The 16,117-nt window shown below is 40.3% G+C and overlaps 1 protein-coding gene across 1 annotated transcript; it reads right to left on the reverse strand.

The window, feature by feature from the left end:
* Positions 1-1,121: 1,121 nt before the first annotated feature.
* Positions 1,122-11,132, reverse strand: cd99l2 (CD99 molecule-like 2). Its single transcript, XM_047573218.1, has 9 exons — positions 10,921-11,132; positions 8,149-8,193; positions 7,695-7,769; positions 7,452-7,532; positions 6,028-6,096; positions 5,871-5,924; positions 5,662-5,781; positions 4,761-4,826; positions 1,122-3,409 (listed from the first exon to the last, which is right to left on the reverse strand). Exons 1-9 carry the CDS (start codon positions 10,979-10,981, stop codon positions 3,348-3,350), a joined length of 633 nt encoding a protein of 210 aa, XP_047429174.1. The 5' UTR covers positions 10,982-11,132; the 3' UTR covers positions 1,122-3,347.
* Positions 11,133-16,117: the final 4,985 nt, after the last annotated feature.

Genomic DNA, 16,117 nt, shown 5'->3' on the forward strand with positions numbered 1-16,117 from the left:
TTTAACTAATCCTCTAAAACATTCTGATACTCCCTTTCTGATAAGATATTCGGGATCCAGACACATCCAGAAGAACTGCAACTTTCGCATCATTTCAGTATTTTCACATAATATTTCCCCGTCAACACTCACGTCAACACAAGCTGTGTAATATCACTTATGGTGGATAACAGTGGAGTACTTCTTCTAGGGCTAAAGCTGTGAGGTTAAAACCACGACATTGCAGCAGTTCATCAGCAGCATGTGTTCTGACACCAACATTCCCCCAACATGGGAAAAAGGTAACTTCAGATAGAGGGCAAAGAAATGCAACAGTACTAGTGCCTTTAAATGTCTGTGAGGGATCCAAAAAGAAAGAGATCTTTGACCTCCTGAGACCCGAGCTTGGTCTGCATTTTTAATTTCTCCAAGATATTTGGGATTAGTAGGACCTAAGTATAAAAACTAAGCGTCATCTTTGAACAGGAAGTAGCAGTTGTGGACAAAAACAATGTCCTCATATATGGACACTGGGATTATTTCATTATGTATTTCATAATAAAGTTACCAATATGAAACAAAATATAAAAATGTTTATGATAATACCTGAACATGGCTGAGCAAAACCAGAATTGTGAACAACTAAGTCCCAACGTACTCAATCGAGTAGTACACATCAGTAATTAGTAACTGTAGTAGTTGCTAATTAGCAACATTGTAGCTCGTTGCTGTTGATAAAATTTGTTAATTTTGCTCGTCATATCAAACTACAAACGTTAATAATCATAAATAAATAAGTTTTAACCTTTGCTACCACTAGATGGCAGAGTAAAGCGTCCACTAATGACAACAATGGGTTTAAATGGAGCAGAATAAGCTGCATTAAAAGCTAAAGCTTAATGTCCCCACATGAGGACACGGGGTCTCAGGAAGTAAAAAAAAAAAAAGATTCACAACTAAGCTTACGGTTGTTGTGTTTCTGTGAAAGGAATCGGTTTATGGAGCAATCTGAACAATGATTTACAAAAAATTACATATTTAAAAAAACATTAAGTTCACATTTACATTTAAAATAACAGTTTAAGTCAGTATGTTTAGGAAATATAACATGTTAGTTTGATTGTCCTACCCATTGTGTAGTCATGATTGCATTGTATCTTGGGAACTAAAATGGAAACGGGGCAGATTATAACAGATTGTCATTAGAAAGTGACTTTTCTTTCTGTCAACGACACCAAATCAGCCTTTTCTGTTTCTGTCCGTGAGTCTTGAAGTGCAAAAAAATTAAAAGAAGATCCCTCCAAGATTGACATGCTGTGAAGTCTTAGCTTTAACTGAGTTCCTACTGTATCACACTATAAACACCCAGTCCTTTAAGAGAAATATGACGCTCCTCCAGGCTACAATCATTTTACAAATAGTCCTTAAAGGCAAGTGGAAACAAAACAACACACGTTATTTTAAATATGCGCCATATTCTCCCTTCTGAATCCAAATAAAGCGATGCATGTTACATCCCACAGTGAACACCTGCAGTGCTGATGTTAAAGCTCTTTTTGGGGGGAAAAGTCCCGGGACTTTAAAGGACTATTGAATAAGCACAATATGCACAATTAATAAAATACATACAAACGTCACATTTTGCAGGATTAATAAGTGGAATCAGTATCAAACTTCCTATACGGGTGTTGAGCGTTTACACGACGGATCACGACAGCAAGAAGCTACAAAGGTCTGTCACCTTCCACGGCTCCAGTTTAGATTTCTGAGCAAATAGCTGGACAGAGAATCAGTTACAAAAAAATGTAAAAAACACATGCAGTATTCTATTGAAGAGAAATAAGTTATTAATTGTGAAAGCTCATGACTGTAGTTTATCTGCTTTGCTTGAAATTACTACTACTACTACTACTATAATGAGATCTAGTGAGTAAATCCACCTAAAACCGGGTTTAATTTACAACAAACGACTCTCTATGAACCCAGGGCAGCTACATATGGTCTGTGTATGAATTTTCAGTTCAGAATAATATATAGAAAAACAAACAAAAAAAATATTTTAAAAATCAAAAATTTTAATTCTTCTATAAACAGAAAATAAAATCCCTAGGAGACAGAAACATTGTTATATTGTGCAACCGGAAGTTGTCGTTTTCAAAGTAAGAGCACGTATGAGGATTGCTCTGTGTAGCAGGAGTTGATGGACATTGTTTTTTGAAAAAACAATAAAAGAGTCTCAGTGAAGCTGACACGACAGCAGAAAAACTAAGCTGCATATTTCAGGTAAAAACTAAAAATAACTGCATATAATCAGGGAATAGTTAGCTACTAGCTAACATTACTCTGATATGCTGCAGAGAAGTTTTGTTTTGCGATAACGTCAAAAATCACAGTACGATTCCAAAGACACTTAAGTCTGGACTAGTCTATGGAAACCACACAGAAGTCATATATGTGGGCTTTCTTTCCAGAAACACAGTGTCGTCCTCAGCCGTGCTCTTACTTGTAAAATGACACGTAAATGTAAAAGGAAATCGCCTGTTTTTTAAAGTTTTTTTTTTTTCTCAACCCTGATAAAGAAAAATACCTTTAAACTTAATTTAAATTTTTTTCTGAACTGAAAATGCAATTACCAAAACATACCTGTGCCCAGATGGGGTTCTCTCTCCGCAACATACAAGAGTATTAACTTTATTTATTCATTTATTTGTATTTCTTTTTTTTGTCTTTTCAACACAGCAAAGTACCACAACTGTAACTACAAGCTCACAGTAAAAAGGAAAAAAGAAATACCACTCTATTAAACTCTACTGATTGTTGCAGCCTGTTTTAATACAGGCTATACATACAGTATGTAGCACATGAGCTCTTACTGTATATATTCAGGTGAAGAATATATATTTATTACTTTCTACTGGGTTTATTATCATCAGAGACTAGTCGGCGTCGACTTTAAAAAATGAAAGACAACCCTCTAACTGTAAACTAACACTGTTAGTGGTCCCCAAACTAACAATAAAATACTATGTACATATAACACTTATGAAGGGTCGAAAGAAATTCAGTGTAGATGATAGAGGCAGGTGTAGAATCCCGTGCAGTGATTCACATTTTTCCTTGTTTAAACTTAAACAATCTGTCTTTTTTTGTATTTGTGTTATTTTTCTACACATTTACCTTCTCGGGGCGACAACATGCAAGTCACCATTAGATTTCTGTCGACTAACTAAGACGTCTCATCCAAAGTTTGATCCTGCTAAACGACTCCCTCTAAGATCTGAGCGTCCAATCAGATTTCAGGGTTGCTGTGTGTGTTTGTGTATTTGCGTGAGGGAGGGTGGAAGGTGTGCACGGGTGAATAGTGTGCGTTACACGGCTTTCTCATCGACAGGAGGCTCAGCGTTGGGAGGCTCTAGGAGGGTTTGTTGGGCTGCAGAGACAAAAGCATACGTGACTTTAACAAATAAGCAACGGGTAAAGCAAAGCACAACACAAAATGACAATAAAAGCAACGAAAATCAGCAAAAAAACACACAAAAAACACTAAAGCACCAATAGTTATCATAATCCAGACCTGCATAGACTGTATATAAATATGGACAACGTGTCTCCACTTCTGCTCACTGGCCAAACTGATGCCATTTTTAGGCCACGCCCCCTTTTGGGTGAAAACAAAAGAGAATTTAAAAGATAAAACTCTGAGATTTTCTCAAGAGAGTGGGATAAAAACCAAAGAAATTTATGCCTTCAGGCCATAAGACAGGTGGATAAAGCCTGATAGTCGCTATGTGTATGTGTTCAGCAAACACTTTATTGGGTTGACGTCTCCAGTCCTGCCCTTGATTGGCTCTGCTCCCACATTTCAAACAGACAATTCACTGTTTCCATTGTTAGCTCCTCCTCCTCCTTCACACCTGCAAATATTACATGTGGGGTTCCTCTGGGCTCGGTTTTAGGACCACTTCTCTTCAGTCTATACATACAAATTTTTTTCTTCAAGTTTTTCTTTGTAACATCACCAATCGTCTCTAGACAAGACAATTACTGATGTGTCTGACTGACCAATGGTAGCCATTTCACCCATTTTCCGGCTGACGACTGCTAGCTAATGCAGAATAAACAGTGACTGCGAAAGTATTTGTATTTACCACCAGTGGTTTGTTTTTATCCAAATGGGGGTGTGGCCTGGTCAGTACAGTCAGATATCGATGCCCCACCCACACCTCCTCCAGACTCACTCGTTTTCATTTAATTAACACTACACTCTGCTCTACCTCCACCAGCTACAACGAAATGTTGTATTATACACTGAACTTTTCTGAACTCTCACGGTCTCACGGAACTGCTTTACGTGGTGGTTGGCATGGCAACTGGTGGTCGCCTCTATGTCATATCCTGTTTCTATAGCGTCAAATAACAAACTAAAAGAAACCCATCTAAAAAACTGACACTTTAATATGCATAAACATTATATTAAGTACCTGAAATGACAAAAACCATCCCTAATTAATATGTATTTTAGTGTTTTATTCTTAGGCTCAAGTCCCACCCACTAACAGGGGGAGCTCTACTCGCTTTGGATTCACGTTAGAGGAGCTGTTCCTCCATCCATACTTATTTACAGTCTATTCAGTCCACAACAAGATATAAATGAGCAGTAAAAGTTCTTGATGTATTGCTATTACACAATATAGCACCGATACTCAAAAGGAAGTATTTTTAATAGTAGAATAACAGAACAGCAGCAGAGAGTAGGATGTATGTAGCAGAGAAGTGTTTACCTTGTGGTTCTGTGGCCACCACCCCTTCAAGGTTCTCGGCCTTCGTCATGTCCGTGTTCAGAGTCTCTGTTTGAACACAACAGTTTATTGAGTAACAGCAAATTAATTTCAAAAATGTTATAGTTCAGAGGCCTCAAACAGCACAGTTTGATCTAAAGGGGGCCGAGATAATGAATAATAACCTATAAATAACAACAGCTCCTGATGTATCCTTTTGGTATATAATATATATATATAATGAATTATCCTTCAAGAATCAAAAAGTACTTTTTTTTTTTTGCACATTTTGCACATTGCTGCCACCTGCTGTCAATATGTCGGTAAAACTCTTCCTGATTCAGTGCAAGGGTCAAATTAGGAACAGCAGATACTTTTACTGAAAAAAAAAGAAAAAACATTAATGTCTTTGCAAATCCATCCCCACTGGTCCCCTGGTTCTACTCTCACTGGCCTTATTGGTTGTCATGGTAACAGTAGGTGTCACATCCTGTTTCTATAGTGTCAAATAACAACTACACAAAGATGGCTGAGGTACTTCCCCGATCACCTTGCCCTCAGGAAACATGGGTATAACTGCGTAGACCGATCAGCCACAACATTATCACCATCTTGTGACAATTTAAGGTTCTGCTGGGAAAGTTTGGATCTGACATTCATTCATGTGGATGTTACTTAGACATGTAACATCCACCTAGACCAGACCAGACATCCCCACCCCATAGAGGCCCCTCCCCTCAACCCATGGGACCCCACTAATAACATTCAGAAGACTCATGTCCATTATCCGATGAGTCCAACTCTTCTGGAGGAACCAGGAACACAATATTACATTATGGTCATAATGTTACGCCAGATGGGTGTAACTTCCTCTACTCTGTAGTTTCAGTACTGTATTACTTACGCTGTATACTGAAGCACAGCTTCTTCTTCTGGTACGATATGTAGCTGGTGATTGCACCCACCAGCGCCATGGCAACCGCACTCATAATCCCCGCAATGGTTCCCACCTCAGCTGTCGTCTCTGGAAACACAAACGGGTCCAGGTTCACACATGTCGTGCCAGGCAGCCACAAAAAGACAGAGATGCTTTTATGAAGCGATGAAACCCACCGCTGTTGTCGTCGTACTGGTTGATCTGGTCGCTGTCACCCCTCGGACCCCCTCCTGTGGGAAATAAGAGCGTACAAAAATAAGAGCTGCTCCATTCCCTGAGGACGAGGTGACATCATTATTTTATTTATTTTTACATTTTGTGTAAAGACGCTACCTTTGCCCTTGTCGGGTTTGTAGGTGTTGTCGTTACCCACGTCAGCGAGATCGCTGTCGGTAAATTGACCTGTGAAGAGACACAGATTATGGATTACTGGATTTAGGACGCAGACAGATCAAAAATGTATTTTCTGTTTGCATTTCCACCACCATGTAATTAACAGCTGTGAGTTAGCACAGTGACATCATGTGGCTACCTGTAGCCTAGTTTAGCCTGAGGACCTTTGGTAATTTGTAATAATTGTCTCTAACCAGTCAGATTAAGATTTAGGTCTGATTCTGAGCTCCATTCTGTAAAAGGGATCCGGCAATCAACTCGAGATTTTATTATCGGCTTGGCTTCGATGTGAACAGGAATGCAGTGTCAACCCGCTCTGACGTTGATGTATCTGCATTCACATTCTGAATTTTGTCACTGGACGGCCTGGCAGACTGTATCGTTGTAGAAGCTCCAGGGCTGTGAGCAGCTCAAAAACAGAGCAAAGTTTTGGGCTACTCCCATAAAGACCAATCTCTGAAGGGCTTTTTATTCACTGATGTATGAGAGGAAGGAAAAAATTGACGATGTGAAAGACCACCAAAGGTGAGTCGACCCAGGTCTTAAAAATTACGGCCCGACCCAGGATCCATGTGAAAGGGGCATGAGATGCAGCGTCACTGAGTCTTCGTTTCAACTTTTGTAGAAAGTGCTAAGTTTAAACTATAGACCAGATTCTAAATTGCGCTGATATGCCAAGTAAAACTACATTTATTAGGAATAATTTATGTCACACTTCTTCCTCAATGTTGTCACTATACTTGGTGCACATCTGCTGTATGGGGAAAAAAAAATCCAATTCCTAACTCCATTATTTAAATTTTCACTAATTTTAGAGCCATTTAATATGAGCTGTTTTATAAACATTTTATAGTAGATTAGAAAAGAAAAGTACTTCAAGTCACTATGTACTGTTGTACTTCAATACATTTTGATAAGAAGTATTTTTTATCAGGTGAAATCTACCTGACGTTAGTAATGCTGTCACTCATTATCTTCTATGCTGTTGGTCCCTTAAGGGTAGCAAACACCACAGACTGATCAGACTGATCCACCACTGGTGACATAGTGGGAGTGAAGCTGGAGCCTCTGATGGTGGTGTCAGACAGGATAACGCTTCATTAAATGGAAGCCATCTTGGAAAATGTGTCCAACCCACTCCATGGCGCTGGAGTTCTTTCACTACAGAGTGACACAGGAAGTCATTCCAGCCTGAGGCCATCAATCTGTACAACTCCTCACTGTGAGTGTCAGACACTCTGAGTCAGCTGGTTGGATAAATTCCTTCTGTGCAATAACCCATATTTACAAAAGCCATAACCCCAACCTAGTTTAGACTATTTTTTAACTTCAGTGGTTTTTAATTCCATCATCTGCCGACTCACCTCCCGGCCTCTTGTCCTTGTCCTTGCTGCCGATGTCATTGTTGGGGTCCAACGCATCGGCCAGGTCAAAGCCACCATCATCTACAGGGGTCAAAAGATAAATGATGGACATTAATGCAAAGCATTAGGGGTGAGAGAGGGGTAAATCTAATTGATTCAGAAATAAGGACATGATTCTAATATGAACTTTGCTTTGAATAACGACCTGTTCTTTCAGCACAATAGCAGGAAATAAACACAAACCTGGCTTAGGTTGGGGTTTAGCTGGGACCTTGGGGCCCACAGTGACCTTAGGAGCTGGAGCTTTGGTGGTGGTTTCTTGTGTAGAGAACAGAGAAACTGTTAGATTTGGTTGAGTTGACAGTGAAAAGTTTAGATATTGATCATTAATAGATACATTCTGAAGAAATACTTCCAACATATCTGACTTAAAAATATCTCCCATCACAGATTTTGTAAGAGAAGGAGATTTGTGTTTTATATCATAGTCTGCACAGTTTCTCGTCTAATAATACATTTGCGTGCTACTCGTCCAGTTTGATTTCTTCCTGACTTAAATTTATTTGCCCCAACCACCACAACAGAGACTCAGATTCAGACTCCAGTTGGGTTACGAACAGATTAACATGAAAAGGCTGAGGTGTTACTCTCGGATGCTGAGTTGGAAACAGGTGGACAGGGTTTTCGTTATACTTACTGACATCATCCAGAGCATCACCCAGGTCGAACTCCTGAGACACGACTACAGAGGAGACAGGAGAGGACAGGAGAATCAGAGAATGTCATCAGTCATCAGATTATTCTAATAAAGTTAGACAGTAACCTACTTTTGTGATTATGTGTTTATTTTCTACCTGCCGCTACACACTTTATATATATATATATATATTCTTTATTTTAGAATATTTTATTTAACTTGTTACTAGGCAGCCCTTTGCAACAGTATAGTATTCCATTTTTTGTTTTATTTTCATGTTTTGTATAATGCTAGAAAAAATAGTCGGTTTACAAATAATAAACATGCAAATAAACACCAAGCAAATAATGGTTTCGCATTTTGTTGGGGCGGAGCCACTATCAGCAACTGAGCCTTGTCGCCAGGAGTAGAGAGCAAGGTAACGTCGGTAAAAATTTGTAAGAATAAAAGGAATGATTTCAATGATTATATTTATTTGGGATATACAGGGGGTAAAATAAGTATTGAACACATCACAATTTTTCATAGTAAACATAATTCTAAAGGTGCTACTGACATGAAATTTTCAACAGGTGGTGGTAAGTTCAGAAATGAAGTTTTAATGTGTATTAATGTAAAATAACAGAGGGAAAAGGTATTGAACACATGCAGAAAGGGAAGTGGAAAAAGGTATGAAAAGACACCAGCTGAAACCTATCAGTGATCAGGAAGTCATCCTGCTCCTTGTCAGTGCAAATGAATATCAGCTGGATCAGTCCAAACTGATGGCCGATAAACCGAGGTGTCACACAAGGAACATCTCATGATGGGTAAAAGCACAGAACTCTCTCAAGACCTTCACAACCTTATTGTTGCAAAACATTCTGATAGCATTGGTTACAGAAGGATTTCTAAACTTCTGAACGTTCCAGTGAGCACTGCTGGGGCCATAATCTGGAAGCCGAAAGAACATCATTCGACCATAAACCGGCGATGACCAGGTGCTCCTCGCAAGATTTCTGACAAAGGAGTGAGAAGGATTATCAAAAGAGCCAAGGACCACTTAATGGACAGTTTCAGAAAGACCTGGAATTGGCAGGTATAATTGTTTCAGAGAAAACAATAAGCACTCAACGGCCATGGCCTGTATGCACGCTCACCACACAAGACTCCATTTCTGAAGAAAAAGCATGTTGAAGCTTATTTAAAGTTTGATGCACAACATTTGGACAAGCCTGTTAAATACTGGGAGAACATAGTCTGGTCAGATGAGAGCAAACTTGAACTCTTTGGATGCCATGACACACTCCGTGTTTGGAGGACAAAATGCACTGCACATCATCCCAAAAACACCACACTGACAGTGAAGTTTGGAGGTGGGAACATTACGGTGTGGGGCTGTTTTTCTGCATATGGTGCTGACAAACTTCATATAACTGAAGGGATGATGAATGGAAAACTCTACCAAGACGTTCTTGAGAAAAATCTGCTGCCATCTGCCAGAATGATGAAGATGAAACAAGGGTGAACATTTCAGCAAGACAATGATCCCAAACGCAGAGCCAAGGAAACTCTCAGCTGGCTTGAGAGAAAGAAAATAAAGCTGCTACGGCCCAGCCAATCACCTGACTTGAATCTAAATGGAAATCTTTGGAAAGAACTAAAAATCAGAGTTGATAGAAAGGCCCATGAAACCTTCAAGATTTAAAGACTGTTTGTGTGGAAGAACGGGCCAAAATCACACCTGAGCAATGCATGTGACTAGTTTCTCCAGACAGGAGGCGTCTTGAAGCTTCATTACCAACAAAGGCTTTTGTACAAAGTATTAAATTACCAACACCTGGTGAAAATGTCATGTCAATAGCACCTTTAGAAATGTGTTCACTATGAGACATTGTGATGTGTTCAACACTTATTTTACTCTCTGTATAAATGTTCTTGACATGCTGATTACAATGTTAAATACTCTTGAGAAATAAAATGTTATTACTTTTGAATGGGTGTACTTGGATTATTATGCTTTATTATCATTACATTAGCGGAATAAACGGAATCAAATTAATAATGTTGGCGATAATATCGTTTCATTTCATTAGTGTGACGATATATCGTCCGATGTTAACCATCTTGTGACAATTTAACGTTCTGCTGGGAGACTTTTGTGGCTAAACTCTTCCTGTAAATCACATTCACGTGGATAAACTGGTGCATATTCTGAGAAATCATTCCAAATATTGTAAACATTTCTTCAGTTCAAGATAAAATATATATATATATATATCAGCTTTCACTTTCAAATCTTTTTTTCCGTTTTTCAAATGAATGAAACCTTCGCTCGGATTTGGCTACGTGGGGAATGTAGGTCACCGCTACACCTATGGCCTAATTTCACTTATTTCACCAGTCCACTAAACATGCAGGTGCCGTGGGGCTGTGGCAGTGGCCTCGGTGGCACAGGACGGACGCCAGCAGCATAGAAGTCACAAAATACTTATCACAGTACAGGCAACACATGCGCTACTGGGTGTGGCTACAGATTATAACACCAGGGTTGTATCGATAACAAACATAAAATATGATTTGTACATTTTTTAATGCAATATTTTGTACTTTTATATTATCATCTGTAATATCACCACAGCTGGTTAACATCAGGATCTTATTTTTGTGGGATAACGGGATTCGGGCTGCACCTGCCTCGGCGCACAGAGACAGAGCGCACTCGCTCAGCCTTTTATTTTCAGGCCGGGGCATGGGGCTTTCCAGGAGGGGAGCACGGCGTAAAAAGCTTACCTCGCAGCGGCGGAAGCAGCAGCAGCAGAGCCAGGGCGCACAGGGAGGAGGAGGGGGCCATGTCTACAGCTCGGTGACCGGGGCAAAGGGATTCTATTCTATTATCCTGTATATTAAAAACACAACGGACCTGTCTATACTCGGTCTCTCTTCACGCTTTACCGTTCAGCCCTCCCTGAAAACCGCATTGGCGTTCAGTGGGGCGCTCCCCGACCCTCCCACACAGGGGCGGTCCTAGTCTGGCCTGCGCCCGTGGGCCCCCCCCCCTCTTCCTTCCGCGTCTGGTTTCACATGATGTTTAAAGTTGGTGATGATTGTTTAAGGGTGGATTTTTCATGGTCTGGGTACACGTAGAGTATATAAATAAAGAAACAATATTTATCATCCTGGGCTAACGGCTGTTCTTGAATGGTTTACATTGTTTTTGTGATCATTTACATTGTCCTGATCGTTCTACAACATTGCATTCACATTTTTATCACAACCTAATTCTTATTCTAGTGAAGGATACACAGCCCTTCAGTATTGCGGATGACGTTGGATTCATATTTGTGACCAAACTGGATCCCAATTATGTTTTCCCTACAGGCTGGTATGTAGAGGTGCATGCATGGAACAAATGTCACACAATTCAGCACTATATATTTTTTCGTTTTGGCTCTGAAGAGGTTTAGTATGAGTCAGCTAAGCAGAAAGCGGAGGCTAAAGTGGAAAAGGTGGGTGCTGTTAACCTTACTTACTCAACATGGTGCCTACCTGGCTGGAACATGCTGCTTTGTGGGTGAGAAAACCAGCCTTGGTTAACTGCTGTTGTGAGTGCAGGCATTCCCCAGTCACGCACTACCTTTCTTGATTTGGCAAGGAGACAGGAAGTGGTTTTTGAAAGGTGGTTTTTGTCACTCATGTCACTCAGGAGCAATTTAAAGGAAGTCTACCACAGTATAGTGAAACCCACCTTAATGACCTGGAGGTAGTCAGAAGTTGGACCACCCCCCGAAGTCCTAACTACCCTCAAGTTGAGTTACCAAGATGGCCGCCCTGTGTGTAAACACTAATTAGAAGCTCCTGTAATATTCTGTTTATCAGCTCTTCTGATTAGTTTTTGTGGCAATATATCGGTCATACAGACAGTATTTTACCACATACATATGTTGAAATGCTGTTACAGCGAAATTGAAGTTTTTCATGTGTTATATGGGAACTAAAAGCCAATGTCGTGCTAACAACGGCTAAAAACAATAGCCAAACACCATCTTAGCAAACTGTAATTAATAGTGTATCTTTTACCTACATTTGTGTTAAACACTTAAAACTTTGAATATTTTTTATAAATTTCTGCCTTGAAATATTTACTATAAATAATTCTAGTAAAAAAAACTCACGAGTTGATTCAAGTTATCTGTTCAATTTACAATTTGTGTAACTTAAATAGCCTAAATTTAGTTTAACATTATGGCAATAATATTAGCTGATATCGAGATTTTTTTAAAAAACTGAAAAGATTTAAACATTGAACACACCAAGTTTCCACCAAGTTGTATTCACACAACGCAAGAGCTTTCATGTAGGTGTCCATCTTGTTTTCCGACTACTGTAACTGGAGCGCTCAGGTGTGACGTCATTCCCAGCTCCAACTTCCGCCCTCCGAGGTAAATGGAACACAAATGGAACACAGAGGGAGGTCAGTTAAACAGGAGAGGATAAGCAGTACATCCATGAGGCCCGTCTCAGTTTCCAGTGGTTTTCCAAATCGGCCTCAAACTGAATCAAAGAGGTTTAAGGGGGGGATTATTGGCGATTATTTGGCGAGATATCTAGAAATAAGCTGGGTGTGTAGTGGAAATTTATGTCAATAAATTATCACTCACAAACCTCTGGTCTTTCAGTGTGTTTAATCCAACTGGATATGGGCTGCCAGTGGCCACTAACTCTTCATCTCTGCAGTGTTTCAAACAAGTGACAGGCCTAATGTCCTAATTGAATCAGGATTTAAACAGAAAAAACACTTCAAAGAGATGAATGTATGAGACAGTGTAATAGAAGATTTTCCATCAGTCTCCCCTTTGAGCATGAAGTATCACATATGTATGGGAGATATATGAACTGTGGTTATATTGAAAATGATATATAGATATAAATGCTAACAAAGCTAGTAACTGCTGATAAAAAATAACAATAACAAAAACATGCAAATGGACACAGCAAAGTATATAGCTACTTCTAAAGGTCCTCACAGAATAGGAAAGTAAAAATTCATCCTGGAGAACCTGTAAGTATTGTTCCACAACTGCATTGATTATATGATTAATTATCATTCTCTGTGAGAATAAGGCCAAGAAACGGTGTCATCACTTTAATAAGCACGGCTTTCATGGACATCCTCCGAGGTCCTACGAATCTCTGCTCTTCTTCTCACGCAACAGGTCATTGAGATGAGAAACAACACGAGTCATGTTATCAGACACATCAGGAATATAAGTACAACAATAATGTGGCAAACACATCCCATAACCTGCAAGAATCATATCTAAGCCATTCAATTCTGCAGGGCCGTAAAGCCCTGCAGAATTGCCCCCCCCCCCCCCCCCCCAACACCACCCCTTATTACTCCAATTTGAACAAAAACAAAAAAAAAGAAAACAAACATATGAAAACAAAATGAAACCAATTAAACAAAACTCAAAAGAGAAAAAAAAAAATCACAAAAACAAAAGATCTCCAGGCTCAGTTTGGTCCAATCAAACACAGGGCGACTGCCACAGTTAAGCCCAGGGCGATCCCCCTGTTATCAAGCCCAACACACCGGCAGGCCGAGGATGCTGCAATGGGTCTTCTGACGTCTGTCACAACACAAGAAAAAGTACAAGAATTCATAACCCATCAAACACCCACCTGAAAGACCCAGCAGGTTCCAAGCTCCACAGCTGTGATTAAGTCCCAGTAACTCAGGAGCCAGGCTCTAGCTTTACTTGCCTGGGAAGTTTGAGCCTGAAAACTCAAACACCCAGCAGACCTGAGACCCAGGAACCACACACAGGAGAGAAGTCGCTGATTGATGCCAAAATTGTAGTGAAAATTTATGTCAATAAATTATCACTCACAAACATCTGGTCTTTTAGTGTGTTTATCCAGCATTGGCAGATAGGCTCATGACACATAGAAAGTACAAAGCACTGACAGTGGCAAAATGAGCAAAGAGTTCACAAAACAGACTCACTTTATACCTCCTGTCTGCAGGTCACATTTTGTGTCCTAATAAAACTGTTAAAATGTACAGATCACATTAGAGGCCCCTGCACAAACTACCTTACATAGTTTTCATTCATTGGATGGACTGGATGAGGGGGGAGTGGGTTTGTGTTTGGCTCGGATCTTCACAAGAAGTCACCTGTGGATCAGAGGACACTGAGAGACAATCGTGACGTGATTTCTCTCAGGCTCAGGACCTTCCTCATTTACTTTACCTTCAGGAAACATAGGTATCACTGCATGCAATGGTCAGCTACAAGATTATGACCAGTGACAGTAGAAGTAAATAACATTGAACCGTCCAACTGGTAAATTGAGAGCTTCTCTTCACCACAACATACTGGTTAAGTGTCCGTATCGCTGCATATACCGCTCCAATCCATCTGTCGATCTCCTGTTCCATCCTACCCTCACACATGAACAAGACCCTGAGATACTTGAACTCCTCCACTTGAGGCTGGACCTCCTCCCCGACCTATAGTTGGCAATCCACCCTTTTCCAGTGGAGGACCATGGCCTCAGAAGTACTGATCATCAGCCCAGCCGCTTCAAACTTGGCTGCAAACCGCCCCAGCAAGAACTGGAGGTCGTAGCTCGATGAAGCTAAGAGGACCACATCATCCGCAAAAAGCTAAGTTATGAACAGAACTTGTGACGAAGGGCGGCTCTGATGGAGTCCAATGAATCCGACTTACAGCTGGCTACACAGACGAACTTGAGCTCCTTTAGTTTAGATTCTTTTGTAACTTAAATGGTTTTTATTCCACCATGTGCCGACTCACCTCCCAGCCCCCTGTTCTCGTCCTCGCTGTCGAAGTCATTGTAGGGGTCCAACACATCGGCCAGGTCAAAGCCATCATCATCTACAGGGGTCAAAAGATAAATGATCTATGTTACTGAATAACAACCTGTTCAATCAGCACAATAGCAGGATTTCCACCTTAGGAGCTGGAGCGTTGGTGGTGGCGACAGTGAGGAGTAGTTGTGTAGAGCACAGAGAAACTGTTAGGTTTGTTTGAGCTGACAGTGAAAAGTTTAGATATTTATAATTAATGGATAAATTCTGAATAAATATTTCCAACAAATCTAAAATGAAAATATTTGCCAGGACAGATTTTGCAAGAGAAGGAGGTTTGTGTTTTATATCATGGTCCAAAGTTGCAAATTCAGACTCAAGTTGTGTCACTAACAGATTAACATGAAGAGGCTGAGGTCTGAGTTTCGGACGTTGAGATGAAAACAGGTGGACGTTGTTTTCGTTATACTTACTATCATCATACAGAGAATCACTCAGGTCGAACTCCTGAGACACGACTACAGAGGAGACAGGAGAGGACAGGAGAATCAGAGAACATCATCAGTCATCAGATTATTCTGATAATAGTTAGACAGTAACTCTATGAGTATGTTGCATCATATTTATATTCTGCATGTAGGCATGTTGCATGCTGGTTCCTTAAGGGACTGAACAGCACTGAACAGACTGATCCACAAGGACAGTGACATGGTGAGTCACTCTGATGCTGCTGCCAGATAGAAGAATGCTTCACAAAGTGAAAGCCATCTTGGACAATGTGTCCAACCCACTCCATGACGTGCTGGCCAGACACAGGAGTTCTTTCACTACAGAGTGACACAGGAAGTCATTCCAGCCTGAGGCCATCAATCTGTACAACTCCTCACTATGAGTGCCAGACACTCTGAGCTAGATGGTTGGATAAATTCCTTCTGTGCAATAACCCATATTTACGGAAGCCATAACCCCAACCTGGTTCAGATTTTTTTTTTTTTTTAACTTCAGTGGTTTTCAATTCCACCATGTGCTGACTCACCTCCCGGCCTCTTGTCCTTGTCCTTGCTGCCGATGTCCAACGTATCGGCCAGGTCAAAGCCACCATCATCTACAGGGGTCAAAAGATAAATGATCTATGTTACTGCAAAGAACTAA

Source organism: Mugil cephalus, chromosome 1, assembly GCF_022458985.1.
Source record: "Mugil cephalus isolate CIBA_MC_2020 chromosome 1, CIBA_Mcephalus_1.1, whole genome shotgun sequence".
Taxonomy (NCBI): Eukaryota; Metazoa; Chordata; class Actinopteri; order Mugiliformes; family Mugilidae; genus Mugil; species Mugil cephalus.

Excerpts from the sequence above, each read along its gene's own strand:
- cd99l2 (XM_047573218.1), bottom strand. The coding sequence starts at position 10,981 with ATGGCCCCCTCCTCCTCCCTGTGCGCCCTGGCTCTGCTGCTGCTGCTT. Across the intron at positions 7,770-8,148 it reads TGATGCTCTGGATGATGTCA|AAACCACCACCAAAGCTCCA; the intron begins GTAAGTATAACG and ends TCTCTACACAAG. Across the intron at positions 6,097-7,451 it reads CAAGGACAAGAGGCCGGGAG|GTCAATTTACCGACAGCGAT; the intron begins GTGAGTCGGCAG and ends GTCTCTTCACAG.